The 22,774-nt window shown below is 46.7% G+C and overlaps 1 protein-coding gene across 1 annotated transcript in view; it reads left to right on the top strand.

Moving 5' to 3' along the window:
* Positions 1-427: 427 nt before the first annotated feature.
* SYT13 (synaptotagmin 13) overlaps positions 428-22,774 on the top strand; it is a 39,514-nt gene continuing 17,167 nt past the window's right edge. Inside the window, exon 1 of the mRNA XM_019947806.3 lies at positions 428-673. Coding sequence (XP_019803365.2) covers positions 494-673 — 180 coding nt within the window. The 5' untranslated portion in view covers positions 428-493. The remainder of the gene's footprint in view (positions 674-22,774) is intronic.

Raw genomic sequence — 22,774 nt, 5'->3', positions numbered from 1 at the left:
TTTGTGTGTTTGAAAAAGCTCCTGTTGATTTTCCAGCCTCCTCGGCCAGAGAGGGTGAACAAAGGGTTAGCAGTCTGGTAAAACGACCCCCTACCCGGACGGAGTCTCAGGCCTGGGTTTGAGCCCCGGTTTCCCTGCTAACCTAACGCACAGTGTGACCTTGGCCAGCTCCTGCCCTTCTGGGACCCAAGTGTCCTTCTACGTAAAGCGTGAAGGATGGCCCGAGACGACCCTCACGTTCCTTCCACCTGAACGGCCCCGGCTCCGCTTGGGGTCGGGGGTCTGGTCACATGCTGGAGGGGAGGGATGCTGGTTGACGCGGAGCTGAGTGCGGGCGCACCAGCTCGCTCCGGGTCCAGCCTCCTGCTCTGACGTCCTCGAGCCGCCCTCTCTCCCCGCCCCCCCGGCGGCTGGAGAGCGGCTGGCGCGCCCGGATCCCAGGCCCGGGAGGTGCGCGGCGGCGGGACCGAGCCCCGCGCGGGGAGCGGGCACCATGGTGCTGTCGGTGCCCGTGATCGCTCTGGGTGCCACGCTGGGCACGGCCACCAGCATCCTCGCGCTGTGCGGGGTCACCTGCCTGTGCCGGCACATGCACCCCAAGAAGGGGGTGCTGCAGCGGGACCTGGACCCCGATCCGGAGAAGGCGAAGCCTGGCGTGCTCCGGTCCCAGCAGGTGAGAGGGGGCGGCGCCTTGGTCTCCCCGGGCCGGGTGGGGTCTCCCCGGCAGCGGCGGGGGAGTGGGTGGCAGGGAATGGTCGGCGTTCTTCTTTGCACGATAGAGCATGGCGGGGTGTGGGGACGGCGGACGTGCTCGGGGACCCTGGGTGGGAGGGGGGGCCGTCCTGAAGGCCTGGGGGTGGAGGAGGGGTCGGGGATGATAATGAAGGGTATGGGGGGCTCGGGGGGGGGACAAGAGAGGAACCGGGACAGCGAGCGCTAAAGGGGCGGGCATGGGAGGGAATAGGGAAGCGGGCTTGGATGGGAATGGGACTGGGAGGGGAGCTGGGGGCTGGGAGGCGAGCGTGGGGATCTGGGAGGAGTGATAAGACCGGGAAGCTGTGAGGGGGCCCGGGGAGCGGGCGGTGAGGGTTAGGGGAGACTGAGAAGGGAATGTGCAGAATGAGAAGCTCGAATTGGGGGGAAGAAGAAGGGGGTCTGTGAGAGAGAAGACAGGGGGCCAGTTGCGGGCTGGCACAGGGAGAGCATTGACAGAGTAGAGAAGGGGGAAATCCACCACAATCCAGAGAGGAGGCGGCCGCTGTCGCTGCAGTGGGAGCTGGGGAGGGGCAGTGGTGCTGGGTGTGCCTGGGGTCTGGAGAGGCAGATGAATATGGAGGGGCCTGGAGGACCCTCGCCCTGTCCTGGCAGCTCTCAGCTCCAGCCAGACTGAGCGAGTAGCTGAGACCTCCCCGAAGGTGTGTCTAGAGGTGCCCCTGGAGACAGGAGGGCTTTTATCCCATGCATCAGCTTGTCCCCAGAGCCTCTCTGGGCAGGAAATGGGTGGTGTCCCCATTGTATAGAGCAGCAGAAGGGGTCTGGGAAAGGTTTGGAAGGACAGCGCTACATGGGCTGCCATCTCCAGGACACATTCCCAAGGTGGTGAGTGCAGAATGTCCTCTGGAGACCCGGAAGGAAGTATGGCTGGAAGGACTGGAGGAAGGCAGGCTCTAGGGCAGGGGGTGACTTAATGACTTCCCAAGGCCCTCTAGATTCCTTCCAGAGCTTAGAGTTCCAGGGGAGGCACTATAAAGCTGTGATTCCACCTTCCCTTTGCCAATTAATTATTCAAAAGCTCAGACCCAGTTGCTCGGGGCCTGTGTCAGTCATTGAGTGTAGAAAGAAATGGCTGCTGTCCTTGACACACTTACGATCCGAGAAAAGTGACATTGACACCGGCAAGAACAGGAGACAACTGGGCAGTGGGATGTGGGACCCAGAACCATGTGAAATGGGAGTAGTGGGCTACCCACTCCAGGCGGGCACAGGGCGGAGGAGAGGGCGTTGGATGAGCCCTTCTCCAGACGTTGGGTCCTCAACCTCCTCTCCCATCCGGCACGCTTCAGGGACAGCCACTCGTCTGCCTTTCACAGTGGTGCTCTTCAGGCACTGTCTCCTCCCCTTCCCAGACAGAACCGCTGCGGACAGTGTTGGTGTAAGTGACCTCCGGGGTCCCTTCCAACTCTTTGTCTTACTGAGGACCAGTAGCCCACGCAATGGCCAATGATCTGTTAAAGACAAACCAGATCACGCGTCTCCCTGGCTTAAAACCCTCCACAAGTTCTCACTGAGCTTGGAGCAAACACAGCAAACTGGAGCCTGGCACGTACTCTGCGCCAGGCTCCGTTCTAAGTGCTTTACACTTAATGCATTTAGCAACTCAATGAGGGACATATATGATGAGCCCGACTTAAAGCTGAAAAAGCTAAAGAGAGGGCGAGTGACTTGCCCAAGGCCACACAGCTCGAGAAGTTTCAGAGCCGGATCCTAGTCAAGCTGGTCTGGCTCTGGAGTCCGTGCTGTTAGCCACTGCACTCCTTCACCTACTCGATGTGGCAGGTGTTTACCTCCCCAGCCAAGCTCAGGCCAGGTGCCCGCTTCACGGGCCGTCTCAGCTTCCCTGGATTTTTTGATCCTTCTTGAAGACATCAACCCTTCCCATTTTCCTCTGGCTTTTCACACAGACGGCTCCTTCTCATCCTTTAGGTCTCTTTCTGTTAGGATCTTACCTCCTCAGGGAGGATTTTGTCTACGGCCACATGTAACAGAGCCCTCCCGCCCCCATTACGTTCTCCATACCATTCCTTCCCAGTTCTTTTGTAGCACCTGGGACAGTTGGATGTGATTTTTCGTATCTGCTCACTTGTCCAATATTTATTCCCAGCACCTGCTCAGTGTCTGGAACCTAGTAGGTGCCAATAAGCAATTGTTGACAAATAAAGGCATCCCAGTGCCCAGCCGTTGGGTTATTTCTTAAAATGTGGATGCATTTTGCAGCCCCTGTGCAACCCAGGGCTAGCTCGTAGGGACACAATAAACATTTGTTGGTACGTGAGACCCATCCATTCACATCCCTCACTTGGTTCCCTCAGTGACAAGGATTTGGGCCCCTGGGGCTGAATGTGTAGGTGTGAATGTGATGAAATTGAGATCTCACAATGTCGTTTTGGCTACCATTGTGCTCAGACTGATTCAGCTGCTGACCCAGATAGAGTACACAGAGAAAAGACACTATGTTGACATTTCAAAAAAAGTAAAGGAGGTGGGTATTAGGGGTGGCAGATGGCAGCAGGGCGATGGGCGTGGCACATGTTGACAGAGAGGAGGAGAGTCAGGTAAGGAAGCCTCTCTGAAGATGTTCCTTAAACAGAGAGGGCATGGGGGCTGGGGAAGAGGGTTCTAGATTCCTGTAGCCACTGGGATTTCTCTGGGATATAGAGTGACCGCCCGTGTCTCTATAAGTCGCTGATTGTGGTTGCTGGAAAAATTCCTTGGATTTGTTGGCCATGCCTGGGAGTCCAATTTCTGGTCATGAATTGTAGTGATTTTGAAAAGAACTTTGAAGCTTTCCCTGAGGGTTCTTAACCTGAGGTCCACAGACCCCAACAAGGAGTCTGTAGCTAGACTGTAAGGGGTTCTTGGTCTTGGAGAGGAAAAAATTGTATCTTTCTTTTCATTAACTTCTACATGAAACTTAGCATTTTCTGTAAGTAGGAGTATAAACAACACACCACAGGAATATTGGCCATATCTGTGACTAGGTCCTCAAGGGAAATCACAGATAGTTCCAGAGCACATCACAGCTGTTGCAGATGCCTTACGATACCATTTACGCTCGCCTCTAATTCTAAATTATGTACTTATTAAATCCCCCGCTAGATCCTATTATCTAATGAAAGAATAAAGAGGCACACAGATAACCATTTCCCCGACTGATTTTATTAGATGTACTGTCGTAGTCCTGTGTCTTTTATTTGCTGCTTTTCAGACATTCTTCTCCAGACAGCTGAAGGGATCCATCCAGCATCTCCACCATGTGGGAGGTGGCAGAGGGTGCAAACCCTCAGTCACCGCTGTTCATGCCTCCAGCTAGCTTCAGTTCATTATTTTTCTTGTTTTTTCTGAAATATACACTGTGAACCCTTTATCCTGCCTTCTTACACAATCCCTCAGCCTCACCTGCGTGCAGCCTTTCCAGGGAGGAGAGGGATTCAGTTTCACTACGTTATCCTTGTGACCTGGCAGCATCACCTTGGACCTCCCTCCCTGTGGTCAGCCCATCTTTCAAAGCTCGGTTATTATGCAGTGATTATTGGATGCTTGAGCCAGGAGACAGAGCAGAGAGGCAGACACGGGGTGTGTGTGTGTGTGTGTGTGTGTGTGTGTGTGTAATCATCTTCGCTTCACCGCTGCTGCCGCATCTCTTAGCAAGAGGCAGCCAGACCCATTGGTTCCTTCCCCCAGAATTTCCTTTTCATGCTCGTCTGCACAGGATGTCACTCACAGCATTTCTGGGTCCTTGCAGAGGAAGCCCTCCTTTCGACGAACCTAAATAACTACAGAGCAAGTAAGGGGAACTGCCCTTCCCTACGGCTCAGTGCCCTGACACTTTAGCACGAGTTGCAGTCCTGTTCTCAGAAAGCTTTCGTTTCAGGTCTGATTTTTCTTCCCATCTGGTGCTTACCTTGCTTACATGAATCTTCTCAAATGAGTCTCAGAGTAACCCTGCTGCTGTCCCCTTGAAGTTATGTGGTCAAAAGCTCCTAGCTCCCAATGTTACTTACTACCAAACTATAAAATCCTACCCTCCTTCCAGCAGAGTTGAGAAGGGAAGTGGCTTTTGATGGAACACGATGTTAGTCATTCAGGCTGTTATAAGAAAATACCACAGAGTGGGTAGCTTATAAACAAAAATTTATTTCTCTTAGAGCTAGAAGCTGGGAAGTCCAAGATCAAAGTTCTGGCCAATCCAGTGTCTGATGAGGACCTGCTTCCTAGACTTTTGGATGTAACCTCACCTGATGGAAGGGGCAAGGGAGCTCTCTCCTTCCACTTTTATAAGGGCACTAATCGTACTTATGAAGGCTCCACCCTCATGGCCTACTCACTCCCAAAAGCCCCACCTAATCTATGACAAAGGAGGTAAGGATATACAATGGAGAAAAGACAGTCCCTTCAATAAGTGGTGCTGGGAAAACTGGACAGCTACATGTAAAAGAATGAAATTAGAACACTCCCTTACACCATACACGAAAATAAACTCAAAATGGATTAAAGCCCCACCTCCTAACATTTTCACAATATTGATTCTTCCAATCCAGGAATGTGGTACATCTCTCCATCTGTTTGTGTCATCTTTGATTTAAGGGGGCACAAACATTCAGACTACAGCAAACACTAATAGATTCAAAGTTTTTAAGAAATAATTTAAACATATGCTGTATTTTTATCAAACAACATATGTACAGTGGAGTCCTCCCCCACACCCCCAAGATCAAGGAGTGTATTTCATTTTCCTTGTATCCCTGACTATAGCCGGTGTGATAACGGGCACATGATAACCCTTCAATGTATATTTTGAGTTAAATCATCATATCGTGACATAACACTGAATAAGAGAGTGAAGATGCAAAAGAATGCACGTGGTTAAGCTTCCATTTCCACAAGATTTGAATTCAAGCCCATTTATGTCTGGGGTTTCTGCTGGGGGCAGGTAATGACTGGGGCAGAGTCGGGGAGCTTCCCAGCTTTTGTTTATAAGCTCTGCCTCTTGATGTGGCGCTGGTTACACAGCTGTGTCCACTTTATGAAAGAAAATTTATCCAGCTCTACATTTATGATTTGTGTACTTTTCTGTATGTAGTTATAACTCAGTAAAGTTTTTATTATTTGTCAAGTTGTGATGGAATGTTTGTGAACGCTGATTTAGTATCAAGCTAGTATTTTTTTTTTAACATCTTTATTGGGGTATAATTGCTTTACAATGTTGTGTTAGTTTCTGCTCTATAACAAAGTGAATCAGCTGTATGTATACATACATCCCCATATCCCCTCCCTCTTGAGCCTCCCTCCCACCCTCCCTATCCCACCCCTCTAGGTGGACACAAAGCACCGAGCTGATCTCCCTGTGCTGTGTGGCTGCTTCCCACTAGCTATCTATTTTACATTTGGTAGTGTATATATGTCTATGCCACTCTCTCACTTTGTCCCAGCTTACCCTTCCACCTCCCTGTCAAGCCAGTATTTTTAATACCAGGATGATTTGGGGACTATAATCAAGAGACGTGGCCCTCGTTTTTGTGGTCCATTATGCATCACCTCCCTGGCCCTGTCTGCCTTCTTCTGCTACTCCTGTGGCCACCTCCTCCTTCAGACTAGGGACTGGAGAACATCAACGTGGCCTGATTAACTCTCCCACCTGTTTTCCTCTTCCTTGGAACACTGGAGCAACATCCTCTCAGATCACTTGTCTGAATGCAGACTTGTCAGAGTGAGGATGGATCAGAGCCCCAATCTGCATTTCATCAGCTAATAAGCTCATTCACTAAAGGTTAATGAACACATGCTAGGCACTGGGATGCAGCAATAAAAAGACAGGTGCATGCTGTTCCTTGCAGGTGGGGAGGTAGACAGTAAAGCCAGCAGTTGTCGTGAAGCGTGTTACAGTGCTACCATGAAAGGCGAGGTATGGGGGGCCATGGGTCCAAAGTAGAACTTTCTCCAGTTCTCTTTGGCTATTCTGACAAGGTCTCCCCTCTACATCAGTGATCGCAGGAGGCCAACATGAATTGCTAACCCCACTCCTGGAACTGATTTGACTCTGGACTGCCGTAAGGTCTGACCTCCTTGGATTCTCAGTCCTTTTAAATAATTGATTTCTCAGCTGATCTCCTGGCTGGTAAACTTTCCTGTTCATATAAACAAACAAACAAACAAACAAAAAATAGACCCGTTTCCACAGAATAATAAAGAATAGTGATAGCATAGCTAACACTTATTGAGCTCTTTATGTGTGCCAGCCACTGTTCTAAGCTCTTTAACCATATTAATTTTATCCTCACGATAGCCCTATGAAATAGGCACAATTATTACTTACGTTTTACACATGGGAAAAGTAAAACACAGAGTGCTTAAGTAACTTAGCGGCAGAGCTGGGAATCAAATTTAGGAATTCTGCTTCCAGAGCCCACACGTCTGACCACTAGGCTGAAGATTAGCAGAAAAAACTAGTCAAAATTTTACTTGAGCCACTGCGTTTCCCCAGATATGAAATAAAAGTGTCTACAATGTACGAATCTTTGCAGGTCAAAGATCTGCAGAAACCTTTCCCAAAGCTTTGGATGTCTTTGCTGCCTCTTGCTTCCACCATGCTTCCAGCACTGGGTGCAGCCCCGGGCCCTCCAGAGAAATTTACACAGTAAACATGTTTGGGCTGGTCGCTTAGCAACAGGGAAGACAGTATGAATTTTGCGTCAAGAAATTAGCATAGATTACTTCAAGGAGATGAGTGCACACCCATCGGAAACCCTTGGCCCTTTGAAACATACATAATGTGGACTTTTGGTCTGTGTCCATCAATCCCTTCCTGGTGGCAGGTCCAAAACCCGTCACATCTTTTTCCCTGTCTAGTTTCTCCTCTGGTTCAGCATGTAGATAATTCATGTTCATGGCTCTTCTCTTCATGTGATTGACGGTTCACTAGCACCTTTTGTTAATTCCAGCAGAAAGCACTGCTGCATCTTTTTTTTTTTTTTTTTTTTTTTTGCGGTACGCGGGCCTCTCACTGCTGTGGCCTCTCCCGTTGCGGAGCACAGGCTCTGGACGCGCAGGCTCAGCGGCCATGGCTCACGGGCCCAGCCGCTCCACGGCATGTGGGATCTTCCCGGACCGGGGCACGAACCTGTGTCCCCTGCATCGGCAGGCGGACTCTCAACCACTGCGACACCAGGGAAGCCCCACTGCTGCATCTTTTGACATTTTTAGATTTTCAGGTACTAGCCCGGATTATCTGGGGTACAAGAAGAGGAGCAGAGAGCCCATCAGAACACAATGGAAGAAACACCTGGATGAGAAATCAGAGGGGCTTAAGTTGAAGGCAGAAGGAAGGGGAGAGACTGGCAGGATGGAGAAGCAGCAGACCCAGAAGACAAAGAAGAAGAGACAAGTTAAAGAGTGACTGACTGTCCCGGAGTCAGACGCCAGAGGGAGGAATCAGAATATGTGTGGATGATCCCTGCCCCGTCCACGCTGTTGACCTACAATTTCCCCCAAATCAGTAACAGCTCATGTCCGACTTGTTCCTCAATATTACTGCATTCACTACGTCCGGAGCTTATTTCTGCTAACACACATAGGGAAACCCCACTTTGAGGATGGAGGAGAAGACCTTCACAGAAACAGGTTTTAAGAACTAAGAGATTCTCGGACTTCCCTGGTGGCACAGTAGTTAAGAATGCGCCTGCCAATGCAGGGGGCACGGGTTCAAGCCCTGGTCCGGGAAGATCCCACATGCCGCGGAGCAACTAAGCCCATGTGCCACAACTACAGAGGCTGCTCTCTAGAGGCCGTGAGCCACAACTACTGAGCCAGCAAACCACAACTACTAAGGCCTGCGTGCCTAGAGCCCATGCTCCGCAACAAGAGAAGCCACAGCTATGAGAAGTCTGCACACGGCAACGAAGAGTAGCCCCCGCTCGCTGCAACTAGAGAAAGCCCGCGCGCAGCAACGAAGACCCAACACAGCCAAAAATAAATAAAATAAAATAAAATAATTTTTTAAAAAAGCTTTAATTAAAAAAAAGAGAACTGAGGGATTCTGAATGTACGTGTCTGAATCAACACACACGTGCATACAAAGGGCCCCCTATAGCCAATTTGTTAAGAAATCATGAGTTAGGAGATTTCTAAAGGAAAACAGATGAAAAAGCTAGATCTATTCCTTCCTCCCATGTCTCTCAATTATGTTTATTGAGCGCAGACCTGTGCCGGGTACTGTGCTGGGGCTGGGGATGCAGGAACCGCCCCCTCCTCAATGACACAGTGACCTTTCTCAGCCTTCATGAAACTTACATTGTAATGAGGCAAACCAGAGTTAGCAGAAGAAGAGCACAGATCAATGAAAATGTGTGATGGTGGCAAGTGACCTAAAGAGAAAATTCTGGTGCTATGAGGGGGTAAGGTGGAAGTGATACAGGCGTACAGGTCAGGGAAGGCTTTCCTGGAGGGAGTGATGGCCAAGCTGAGAGCTGGCGTAGGAGGGGAAGTTAACCAGGGCAATGCAGAGGGGTGTGAGGGGTTTCAGATAGGAAGGAGGCCGTGCAAAGGTCCTGGGACAGGAGGCAGCCTAGCACTTAGGAGGGCCCAGGGAAAAGTCAGTGTGCCTGGAGGGCAGAGAGAAAGGATGCCCAGTGTATGATGAGGCTGGGAGGTGGACAGGAACCTGGGCAAGCAGGGTATTGCAGACCATGGGCAGGTTCCTCCATTGCTTTATTCATTTATGTGTCAAACATTTATTAAGGCCTACGTGAGGGACACTGACCTGTGTACTGACAGTGCGAAGGCTACAGTTACTTTCAAAGCTTTTTAAAGTTAAGGTGAAATTCACATAAAGTCAACCATTTTAAAGTGTACGAATCAGTAGCATCTAGTACATTCACAATGTTGTACAGTCACTACCTCCATCTAGTTCTAAGACATTTTTATTCCCCCTGAAGAAAACTCCATCCCCATGAAGCAGACGCTGTTCCTCTCTCTCTCTGCCTTCAGTCTCTGGAAACCACCAGTCTGTGTTCTGTCTTTACGGATTTGCCTCTTCTGGACGTTTCATGTATTTGGAATTTTAAAATCGGTGACGTTTCGAGCCTGGCTTCTTTCACTCAGCGTAGTGTTTTCAAGATTCACCCATGTTGTCGCGTGTATGAGGAGCTTATTTCTCGTTATGGCTGAATAATAACCCATTATATGGACAGGCCTCACTTTGCTTATCCGTCCGTTTGTTGATGAACATTTGGGTTGATTCCGCCTTTTTGGTTATGGGAATAGGGCTGCCATGTACATTCCTGTACAAGTATTTGTTTGCGTACCTGTTTGCAACGCTTTCAAGTATATACTTAGGAGTGGAATTGCTGGGTCCTATGATAATTCTGTGTTTAACTTTTTGAGGAACCTCCGGTTGCTTTCCGCAGCACCTGCAGCTTTTACATTCCCACCAGCAAGGCGTGAGAGTTCCAGTTTCTTCACATCTTTGCCAACACTTATTATTTTGCCATTTTTTGTTGTTATTTTTTGTTATTTATTATAGCCATCCTAGTGGGTGTGAAGTACTTTCTAGGCTTTTAATTTTTAAAAAAAATCCAAACTCTGATTTTTAAAATCTTCATCAGTATCTTGCACGTTTTCAATGAGCATTTCTGCTCTGTATTGAATGCCAGTTACAGAGAATCCACACGGGCACACCCGTGAAATCATGTCATGGCTCCTGAGTCTCACAAGAGGAGTGGAGTGTGCAGCGGTGCTGGCTCCCCTGCTCTCCCAGCAAATTTGCACCTGCTACTCCATTCTTTAAATATGGGGCATGTTATCACTGTCACCTTCCTCATTCTTTGCCCCAAGCTTTAGTCCCTCATGGGTCCCGATCTGCTTCACCTAGGTTCCTGGGGGCCCTACAAACCCAGGTCCAATTGGAGTGCTATTTACTACCTTTCAACATCATTTCCTCATGTTGGCATCATCAGGGCAGTGTGATGCCAGGAGGAGGAGCCTTGGTCCCCTACCGTATGCATTCACTCCACACACACAAACTTTCCCACCAAGGAGTTCCCTAAGTGCTAATTAAACAAAGGGTGTTTTAATTGATTCATATTATAGAACATTCCTGGGAGAGTTTTACATGGTGTTTAAGAGCATTGCAGCAATACACAGTGGTATTTTGGGAAGCTGATTGAGGTTTTGGGTGGACTTGGAATGCATTGTAATTTTCTCCATTTAAAATAGTGGAATACAAGTGACTGCTCTCTGAAATTCACTAGCCAGCATGTTTCCATGAGCAGATTAGAGTCAAATAATGAGGGGTGGTTGCATGTTTGACTATGTGCATATGCATGTGTAAATGTGAATTTGCACATATGCATATATGAATGAGAGAAAGGGGAGGCGCAGCCCATGGAAAATCTGTGAAACTGAGTCAGTCCATCTGGCAGAGACCCTAGGGTACCTGGACATATTTCATTGACTCCCTCCACCCTCCACTCATTAAATCCAAGACATACTTTTCCTTCATAGAAAAACTGAGCAGGCTTTGCAGAGAGCAAGAGAAGTGAGGAGAAATGTTGAATGACTGCATGAGTCATTGGACGGATGGATAGATGAATGGGGAGGAGATTCATGGGGCCACCGCCTCTGCTTGCAGAATAAAAATCACAAGCACAGAAATGCAGGGGAAGGTGCTGAGCTTGTGGAAGAATCCCTGTGCTCACCTTCAGTGACACCGCATGGGATCAAGACAAGCCTGGAGGGCGTGGTGGCTTCACTTTGTATTGGTTTCCCTCCCTTCAAGCCTCTGTTCCTGCAGCTGACATTGGAGACAGTTTAAAAACTCTCCCGTTGCAAAGACCAATGAGATAATACCCTGGGGGGACCACGTTTTACTTGGAAAATCATTATAAACCACGTAGTTTTGGACTTGCTGTTAAGAGTGGCCTGATGAGAGGGATGTAAGTTACTGAGGCAGGAGAGTGAAGACTTTGCTTTTCAAACAGAATTAAGAATGATGTTTTGGTGAGTTCCCTGATGGTCTAGTGGTTAGGATTCAGCAATGTCACCACCATGCGTGGGTTCAATCCCTGGTCGGGGAACTGAGATCCCATGCAGTGCGGCCAAAAAAAGAAAAAAGAATGATGTTTTGGAGAGGAATGCATTTGAAGATGAAGAGAGGGTTGGGGAAGAGCAGTTTGGTTGGGCAACTAGAAGACTTGCTGGAAACAGCTGCAGAATGAAGCTTAGAATAACTTCAGAGAGCTCTAAGCTCATTCCGTGTTTCAGATCCCGCCTCCCCTCCACCTCCTCTCACAGTGCACTCCCCAAGCATCTTAGAATGTGTTTTTATTTCCAGCACCATCTGTTCACAAAGAAAGAGCAACGATACCGGAGAGACGTACATACAGTGAAGGCAGTGATGGTAGTCAAGAGACGAAACTCCGTGGGAAAATGTCAACGTAGTCTCAGGGCATTTTGACACATTCCCTGCAAATGCATCATCTAATAAGCCCATCTCTTACCTTGCAAGGGGGACGGATCCTTCAAGTAGCAACAGGACTGTTGCCCTTTGTGTGACAACCTCATTACAAAACTTGCAGAGACAAAGGACGGAAAGGAATGAACAGGAGCATAGGTATCCCATTGGTAACCATTACATGGTAGACTTGTGTTTCTTTTTGGATACCCACCAGTATTAGTTTTAGGTAAGAACAATCTAGTTTTTTGAGACGACTCAAAAGAAGAAATTACCTCTTAGAATGAAAATGTTCATTTCAGGATCAAGCCACTGAGATATAACAGGAAGCAAATTAGACTTAGACCCCAAACCTGAATGTGAATTCAACCTCCAGCTAAATGACCTTGACCATTCCAAATCCCACTTTCCTCATCGACAAAACAGAGGTGATAACAATAAGATTCTCTATGGTATTAAAGACTAATTGAGATAACGCTTTTGAAAGCACCCAACACTGTCAGCACCAGTCAGTACTCAGAGTATATTTTAGGCATCTCTGAATCCTTTTCTCATTTATCCTTTACCAAAGCAATGACTTGTCTGTATGTTCATTGCATAGGAAAGAGAGAGTTCATAAAAAGCATTCCAGATGTGAAAAACGAAAGCCCTCTGTTGGGATGGGAAGGGTGGGCATGAACATTACACTTCTAGGATATTCATTCATTCAAAAAATATTTCTTGATGACCTATTATGTGCAAGACACTGAGTTAGCAATAGGGACACCACAGTGACTGGGCAGACAACATCCCTGACCTCCTGCAGCTCATGTTCTACAGGTAGAGATCTTCATTACACCATCGTACAAATGAATATAAATCTAACTGTATTAGGTGTGGTAAGGGAAGCAAGAGTTCTCTCAAGAAGTGATAACTCATTAGTGCTCCAATCTTAACATATTTGGAGACTCCCTTCAGTAAAAACATTTTGAGCTTGTGCCCCTTATACATGTATACTTAATTCTTTGTGAAGCATATGTAGGCTTCATATTATGTATACATATTGCTCTACTAATATATTGTGTCCATCATAAAACATGCACAAACATGGCCCTTTTAAAACAATAATGCAAAAATAAATTATAAAATGAGATTCTGTAATTTTCTTCCATACACCAGATGGACTGTCTTACACACCCCTGTAGCATACAGTTAGTGCCATTTACTAGGTAAAGGTATTGGGGATGAGCGTTTGAAGTCTTCTAGGCATAGGGCACGTGCAAAGGCCCTGTGGAAAGAAGAAATATCACTTAGGAGGGACTGAAAGCAGGTCAAAGAGGGTAGAGCACAGAGGGCACAGGAGGGAGTGACTGCAAGCAGGCGAGGTGGGTCAGGCCAGAGAGCACCACACAGGACCTTCTGGGACACCATTAATATTTGGATATTTATCCCAAGAGCAATGGAAGCTACTGAGAGGTCTTAAGTGAGATGCGACGTGGTCAGATTTAGGCCGTGAACACATCCTTTTGGGTGGGGAAAGAGTAGAATTGCAGATACCAAGGAAACCCTGGAAAGAGACCATGATGGCTTGAGGCACTATGATGGCAGCAGTAGTTTGGAGAGATGCTTGGGTGTGGGCTTCAGGAAGAGAGAGCAGTTAGGGACGACACTAAGTGTTTCACTTAGGATGGTGGTTGCAATCAATGAAACAAGGATGAGGCCATGGATTTTAAGTCATGAGTTCACCTTTGTGCAGGGCAGGTGTGAGGAGCCTTCAAGCTATCTCCATGGAGATGTCAATTGTGCTGGTGGTTCCACAGGTCTGGAGCTCACAGTCTGGCTGTGATATATATTGGGGAATAGCAACCACAGCCATGAGTATGGCTGAGACCGCCTGGGAAGAGTGCAGAATGAGAGATAAGAGGGCCTAAGAACAAGTACTGAGGACGCCAACATTTCATGAGACAAGGAGGGGTGGCCAGAGAGGAAGGAGAAAAACCTGGAGAATGTGATATCAAAATAATAACAATAACAAGAGAAAAACTTTTGAAGAGGAAGGGAATCACTGAGAACTCATATAAGGTAAGACTGAAAAAACCCATAGGAATGAGACAGTGAAGGTTACCAGTGACCTTGGAGACCAACAGTGACCTTCAGTGGGCTGACGGGGCCTCTGGGAAAGTGTTGTAGAGTGGCTGGAAAGTGAGGAATGAGAACAGCATTGAGTATAGGCAGTTCTTTTGAGATGCATGACTGCAAAGGGGTGGAGAGGGCTAGGGCTGGGGCTGAGCAGGGGAAAAGAGGTCAAAGGAATATTGAGCACAGTTGAAAGCTGATGGGAAAGAGCCAGTTGAAAGAGAGGATGAACATTCACGAGAGAGGGAGAGAGAGATTAAAAAAAAAGAAACAGCTAGTGTAAGGCCCCCACATGGGCAGATGGGGCGCAAGGCTCTGATGGAAGGACTGGTCCTGGAGGGAGGGAGAGTGGGAGACACCTCCTGCAGCGTCACAGAACAGGGACGCGCATAGCATCTGTCTGGAGAAGAAGGGCAGGTCGCTGTGTCTTAACAGGACGCTAAGGGGCTTCCGTTCTCTTGGTTTCCTTTTTCTCTATGAAGGAAGTCAGAGGAGAGAGAGAAATTCCAGAATGTGGACTTGAGGGAGGAGTTAGGGAAATAGCAGGATTTCCGGAGAGGACTGAGTTTAAGGTTGGAGACCATGAATTTATCCTGGAACCATCCACCCTGTCTAGGTGACTCTCTTGCAGCACAGGGCTATTTGATGCAGCATCATGGTTTAGCGGGGCTCATCCACCACTGGAGTTTCACCACGTGACATCAGGGAAAGGATGGGGAGGCAAGGGAGGGTATTGTTGACATCATGGCCCATTTTCTCATTTGATCCAGCATCCAGTATGGTGCTTTGCCCCTCTCGAAGTTTTTAATATGTGCTTGCCAAACAGACACACCTGTGGGTTGGAAGCTCAGGGCTTGAAGCTTGAAATGAGCTGAGGAAAAATATTTGACCTTTATAGTAAATGGGAGCCAAATATTCTGATATTATGGACCTTCCATGATCTAATCGTATTTTGTGACAACATTGTGTAGACTGCTCGAATGTTGGCCCTTGTCATGCAGAAGGGAAATCCAATAGATTTGGATCCCATTTAAGAGAAGGAACAGCTACATCTAGGGATGATACTCACCAGCTTCGAGTCAGCCAAAGTGACAGCTGGGAAGAGAATATTAGAAGAAGCCCCCTAGTGGCTGTCCCTTCCTTGAAATCTCCATGAAAGTCCCATGGTAAAGAATTAAAAAAAAAAAGAAAGAAAAAAGTATATACATAACTGAATCATGTTGCTTTACAGAGAAATTAACACAACATTGTAAATTAACTCTATTTCAATTAAAAAAAAAAAGAAAGAAAATCACATGGAAGAACCAATCTGTTGCCCAAACATTGCTGTGACTGTAGACATCCAATGACACTCAGGGATTGTTTTTTTGGAAAAAGAAAGAGACCCGAGAGGTAATAATGGAGGTACTTCTCCTTGATGCAGCTCTCTTGGATTCTTCCTTCTCCCTACACGTCGCTCCACCCCTAAGCATTGTCAACTCTACTACCTGGGAGAAGTCTTCAGCATTGGAGGCCCTTCACAGCCTGGCCTCACCATTCCTTTGCAAATCCATCCCTCAGCCCCAACTTTTCTCTTCAGCTGGTTTGCCAGACCCACCACACCCTGAGCATGCTCCTCTCTGTACCCAGGCTGCTGCCTTTCTCTCCATTTGAGATACCTCTGCCTCTCCTCTCCATAGTTATCCTTGAATGTTGGGCTGAAGCTGCTTCTCCAGGAAGCCTTCTCTGATCTCACTGACTTTGAGGAACTCCTCTTTAGGTCTTCTGTAGCACAGAGTCCAGACCTTTGGCCTTTTAATTCTACCTTCTTTACTTATTTCCCTTTTGTAAAGTATGCATCAGGAGGAGCAAATAGCTTTCATCTTGCATATCAATTCTTATTAATTGGTAGTGGCTTCCTGGATCCCTGAGCTGAACAAGCTGTGTCTGATCACAGCAGGAAAGAACACTTTGATCGATTAGTCATGTCTGCCATGGGCAGAGGGTAGAAGAGTTGTAGCATCAGAGCCTCATAATTCCATTTATGGACTATCTCACCTCCACCATTGGATGGTAAACTTCCCAAGGGCAGAGAATTATTCCGTGGTACGTAGGGTGGTTGACTACATAGTTAGCAGGCAACAAGTGTGTGCTGATTTCTGTTTGGGCAGAAATCTGAAGGTTGGTTAATTGGAGGGTTTTGGCTTAAAACCAAAATATAAGGAGAATCTAGTTAAACAATCACTGTCCTGTTTTGAAGGCTCGTTTTACAACTTGGCAGTTTTTTATACCACTGGTTAGAAATTGATGTGCTTTCCAAGTGTCTACACATGAGTGGAAGGAAGTCTTCAATTAGTGGTTTTCTGCACGTTTTTTCAGAGCTGAATCACCTTTGATGGGTGCTATTCACATACTTGATGGGTTCTGCAGAATTCATCTCCTTTCTCTCCCACTCAGAAAAGTGTATTAGAACACAAATGCGTGAAAGAGGTATTGTTATAAGAGAAACCCTGAATGTGCTCTAATCAATTTTTAAATGAGTCAAAAACTATCAAATATCAGTACTTCAGCCATCATATGTAGTACATTGGCATAATAACAAGGTTGGAAATTGTTGCTTTTGTCAATGGTTTCATCAATTAACCAAGCATCATAGAATCAAGAAATCCTGTATAACTATTCCGAAACAAGATCCTGAATTCAATGTCAAAAGGGTATATAACCATGTTTTCCAACCTTTAATACCAAACTGCCTGTCTTACATTAAAAACATGGCTCCCATAAATCAGAAACTGAGAAAAAAATTCTAAAGTATCCAAATGGACACTGTTGCTTAAGACCATGAGACCAATACCAAGTAAGCATGTGTGTTCCCATCTTATCCAAACTGATGATGATACAGGGCTGAGATCCCCCTCCTACACATGGACTCAGTTTAAAGAAAGACCTTTTGTTGTTGTTGTTTTTGGTTTTTTTGCGGTAAGCGAACCTCTCACCGCTGCGGCCTATCCCGTCGCAGAGCACAGGCTCTGGATGCGCAGGCTCAGCGGCCATGGCTCACGGGCCCAGCCGCTCCGCGGCATGTGGGATCTTCCTTCCTGGACCGGGGCACGAACCCGTATCCCCTGCAACGGCAGACTCGCAACCACTGCGCCACCATGGGAGTCCCTAAAGAAAGACTTTTAAGTCTCTAGTGAACCAATACAGTGGAGGGGGCAGCGGAATTTTAAAAGTTAAAGGCTGGTTGAGGGACTTGGCTCAGAGATGAAACCCATTGTCAACAGCCGTGCTATGATAGCTGGAGATGGGAGGATAAGGATGGATAGATGGGGAGGAAAGGCTGGGTTTGAGCCCCAGTTTACTGACCAGGGGAGTTTTCTGTGCCCCTTTAAAATAACCTAGCTTTGAAACAACGCTTTTGACAAGTGTTGATTAGGTTATAACATAGTCTTGACCTTATCATAGCTCAGGTCACAAGTGAAACACATTTTCTGCACAAGGAATGTCAAATCCAGATTCAGAACTGAGAGCAGGAACAAAGCTGATGCCCAAACACCCAGGCAGGTCATTACACCACTACCAGGTGGGGAGGGGCATGGGGTCATCAATCTAATGCTGTGAGATGTGACAGCACATCAAGTGCAATGATCTGGACGTTTCCATTTTTACCAGTTTATGGCTGGTATCCAGAGACACAGTCCGCAGGGAACCATGTTGTGGAATGTCATTTAGCAGCACTGGCTTCGTGGTGGACTCGTGGTCCACGCCTAGAGCTCTCATACATTAGCTGTGGGATCCTGGACAAGTTTCAATGTCTCTGAGTCTCAACTTCCTCCTCTGTAGAGAAAGGAATTAAGTTATTTTTATTTATTAACACTAGGGTATAGAAAAGAGAAAACAGTGGGCACTTATCTCTAGGGTTGTGTGAGGGTCAAATGCAGTAAAGTCTGTTGCGCTTTGCAGAGCGTCGGGTGCAGAGGAAGTGGTAGAGAGATGGTGGCCATATTGCCCTTTCAGGCTTTGTGATGTAACTGATGGAGTCAATGCAGCACCACCTACAAGATTCTCTGGGTGGGATCTTGCCATTGTGTGGTTTCCAGCCCTGTGGAATTATAGTTTTTAAAATCTGCGTTTGAATTCTGTGTCTTCCAGAAGAATGGGGATAATGGCAACACTCATTGCCCCTCCTTCTCTCGTAGGGCTTTAAGCTTTGGTGATACCCGCTGTTCTCTGAACACACTGCAGACTTTCATGCGGCTGCCTTGACCCAGAAAGCCCTTCCCCCACTTCTGCACCTGTCAAACTGCTGCCCGGGCTTCGGGGCGGGGCTGGGGGGCAGCAACCAAAAGTCAGAGTCTCTGAACCGTTATGAAATTCTCCTCCCATTATACACCCCACCCCACCCTGTCCCTTCCCCGGGCAAAGTTTGGTGTGCTTCTACGCACTCTGTCTCGTGTTTCGCTGGTCTCCATCATATTGATTATTATTACACTAATCGCCCCACCACCCACCCTCCTTCACCAGCCATCCACGCATTGATTCCATCAATCATCATTGAACTGTCTGTGGGGAGCTGAGAGGACGTGACAGAAGGAGGTCGTGCCTGTGAGCAGCTCACCACACAAGAGGACGTTTCTCCATCTACCCTGCCTGGCATTCTAGGACCTCCCCAAAACCAGGGCGTTCCCGCATGAGTCTCAGGGACCACCTGTGTCACAGTCACCCTAGGGAGCTTCTTAGACACACAGATTCTTTAGGATCCACCAAGACCTCTGAGTCAAGGCAGGGGAGGCACTTGGGAATCTGATTTTTACATTCTCCCAGGTGAAATTTCTATACGTCAAAGTGTGGAACCAGCACTTCAACTCTCTTCCTCTGACTAAAGGGCATGCAGGGGCAGAGTAAGGGGTGGCGGGGCCAGGCAGTGGCCCAAGCAACAGTCTAAGGGGCACAAATCATGGGTGAACAGTAAAGGATGACTACAAATATGAGGAGGTGGGAAAGGGCTGGAAGCACGACAGAGTGGGTAAACAGAGGACTCTGGAGAGAGCCAGCCCGGGCTTGAACCTTGCCTCTACTACTCACTAGCTGGCTGTGCATCCTGACCTGTAAAATGGGATTGATCATAGCAGCACTTCCTGCTAGGGTTATTATGAGGATCCAGTGAGCTCATATTGGAACAGTACAGGGCACAGGTGGGCAGAACCACAAGATGGAAGAGGCTGGGAGGACTCTGAGTTTGGAGAACAGCCAGCAGACCCTTTAAGACTGAGAGAAATCAGCTTTTATTGTGTTCAGCTACTGAAGTTGGGGGTTGTTTGTTACAAAGCAGGTGGTCTTCCCTGACTAATACAAGGTCATGAACAAGTGTCCTGCTAGCCAAGAAGGTTCAATCAGTTGTAGGTGTGTGCAAGGATGCTCCACAGAGGGAATGGGCAGAGAGGATCAAGGCTTTGGGCTGTTAAGAGCTTCTATAGCTGCACTTCAAATTCTCTTTAGAGGAGTTATCTATACAGTTGGAATGAAAATTTGCACAGATGGTTGTTCACACAGACTCTAGGAGTTGGTCCTTCCCTGGAAGAAAAATGACTGTTTTTCTCAGTTAACTTCTAGCTTGATTTATTGCATATTGTCCAACATAGGAAGAAAGAGTCCTGCTTCTCCACTAGAGCACGCATGTGTGTGTGTGTGTGTGTGTGTGTGTGTGTGTGTGTGTATGTGTGTGTGTGTGTGTGTGTGTTGGGGAGCAGAGGGAATGTGGTACTAGCCAGTGTCCTGTGAAATATCCCAAGTCACAAAATAAATAAGCGAAAATTTTCTGTCCTGATGGTAATTTAAAACATTTTAATACTAAAACAATAATATGGAGTCAAATACAAAAAGTCACATGAACTTTAAGATAGAACTGGAGATTTCAAGAAAGAATCCCAATTACGCCAGAAGACTTCCCATTCTCTGGAGTACGTGTTACCTTCGTCTGCCTCTGGTGTTGCTTTGGAAGGAAAGTTTGAGAAACACTGACCCAGAGACCACTGGATCCTAACTACAGGTCCACAGACAGGTTCTGGGCTGGCCATGTGTAGGAATCACTTGGGACACTCACTCAACATTCAGATTCTTATGCCCACCCCAGAAAGCCTAATTCAGCAGGTGGGCAAGAGGCATGTGTGTGTGTGTGTGTGTGTGTGTGTGTCTCTATCTAAATTTTATTGAGGTACTGTTGTCATATAGTGAAATGCACACATCCCAAGCCACTAGTTTGATCAGTTTTGACAAATCTGTCCTCTAGGCTCTAACCCACACTTCTACCATGCCTCTTACCACTCAGTTCTCCCCAGTAGCCATCAGAACCACGGTTCTGATTTCTATCACCATTCATTAGTTTCACCTGTCCTAGAACTTCATCTCCATCAGTGTTTCTCAATCCTGGCGCTATTTACATTGGGGTGAGATGATTCTTTGTTGTGGGGGGCGGTCCTGTGCATTGTAGGATGATGGCTAGCAGCATTCTGGCCTCTACCCGATAGCAGCCTCCACCTCTAGCCGTGACAACCAAGAATGTCTCCAGACATCGCAAATGTCCCCTGAGTTGAGAAACTCTGATATAAATGGAATCACACAGTATAGATGTTTATGTATTATGCCTTCTTTTTTTGACCATGTTTTTGCAATTTACCCTGTTGTTGAGTATATTCACAATTCCTTCCTTTACTGTTAAGGAGTCTATACCATTGTAAGAATACGCCACGACGTACCTGCCCGTTCTCCTGCTGATGGGCACTTGGGCTGCTTTCTGTTTGGGGCTAGTATGACTAAAGTTACTGTCAGTATTCACGTATAAGTCTTTCTGTCAACATATATTTTCATCTTCTTTGGAAAAATACCTAGGAGTGGAATTGTTGGGTCATAGGGCAGATATATGTTTAACTTTTAAGAAACTACTGGTTGTTATTTACCATGGCTAAGACATGGAAGCAACCTAAATGTCCATCAACAGATGAACAGATAAAGAAGATGTGGTGCATATATACAATGAAATATTACTCAGCCATAAAAAAGAATGAAGTAATGCCATTTGTAGCAACATGGATAGACCTAGAGATTATCATACTAAGTGAAGTCAGACAGAGAAAGACAAGTACCATATGATATCACGTATATGTGGAATCTAAAATATGATACAAATGAACTTTTTACAAAACAGAAACAGACTCACAGACATAGAAAACAAATTTATGGTTACCAAAGGGGAAAAGGGGTTGGGGGAGAGATAAATTAGGAGTTGGGAATTAGCAGATACAAACTACTATATATAAAATAGATAAACAACACGTTTCTACTGTATAGCACAGGGAACTATATTCAATATCCTATAATAAACCATAATGGGAAGAATATGAAAAAGAATATATATATTCTTTTGTGCTAAACAATATGAAAAAGAATATAGATACTGGCCCCAATGCATAAATCAAAAACTTTATATAGACTCCAGGGTCAAATAAGTATTTCCAACATTGGCCAAGGGCTTGCCATGCCAGCCTCTGTGCTAAGAGCTTACACCCAGTTGTCTTTTCTACTCCTCAATCCAACCTCAGGAGATAGGTACTATTATGAACACTCCCTTTTATGGATGAAGAAACCGGGGGCACAGAGAGGTTAATTAATCAGACCCAAGATCACACAGCGAGTAGCTGGCAGAGCCTGGACTCCAACCAAGCTGTCTTGTTTTAGAGCATGAACTCTGACCACAAGGCTGTATTTCAAACTCTTGTACACATGTTAGTATGCATAATTGCCAGTATCAGAGCCCAGAGTGACAGAGGCTGTCAGGTCCCTGTCCTCTGACCCAGCTCCCCTCTGAAGGGGACTTTGCTGTGCTGAGTCTCAGACCCCAGCCACAATGGCCCATGTTTGGTGTCGTCTGAAAACTCTATATTCATCTCTCTCTTACTCTGCCATCTCTTTCTTTAAAGTTCAAGTATAAAGGGCAAAGCCATCCGTTTCCATTTCCAGTTGGGACTGTTTCCCCCACCCGTAACTTCTGGTTGCTGTGATGCTTTAATGTGGATGCCCTAGAGTGAAAACCCGAATTAATAAACAGCCTTTAGGTGAAAAAATTAATCATGTCACAAAAGGGGTCACCTAACATCTCTAGTAAGGTTAAACATTTGTTTACAGATCATTAACTACATAATTAATTTCCTTTTTATCAACATAAGCCCCATAAAAAAAAGGACAGCATCTGTCTCATTCACTTCGATGTTCCTAACACTTAGCGTAGGATCTGGCCTGTCGTAGGGCATCAATAAATACTTGTTCATTAAATGAAGGTTTGTCCCTCCCCACCCATGCCATCTGTCTTAGCCTGGATGACAGGAAAGCTGAGCCTGCCAGAGGCCTCCGGGCTTTTCTTCAACAGCAAGTGACATCCAGGGATGCAGGAGGGAGGAG

This window comes from Tursiops truncatus, chromosome 8 (assembly GCF_011762595.2).
Source record: "Tursiops truncatus isolate mTurTru1 chromosome 8, mTurTru1.mat.Y, whole genome shotgun sequence".
Lineage (NCBI taxonomy): Eukaryota > Metazoa > Chordata > Mammalia > Artiodactyla > Delphinidae > Tursiops > Tursiops truncatus.
The sequence above is the reverse complement of the archived record's forward strand: the minus strand, read 5'-3'. Positions and strand labels throughout refer to the sequence as shown.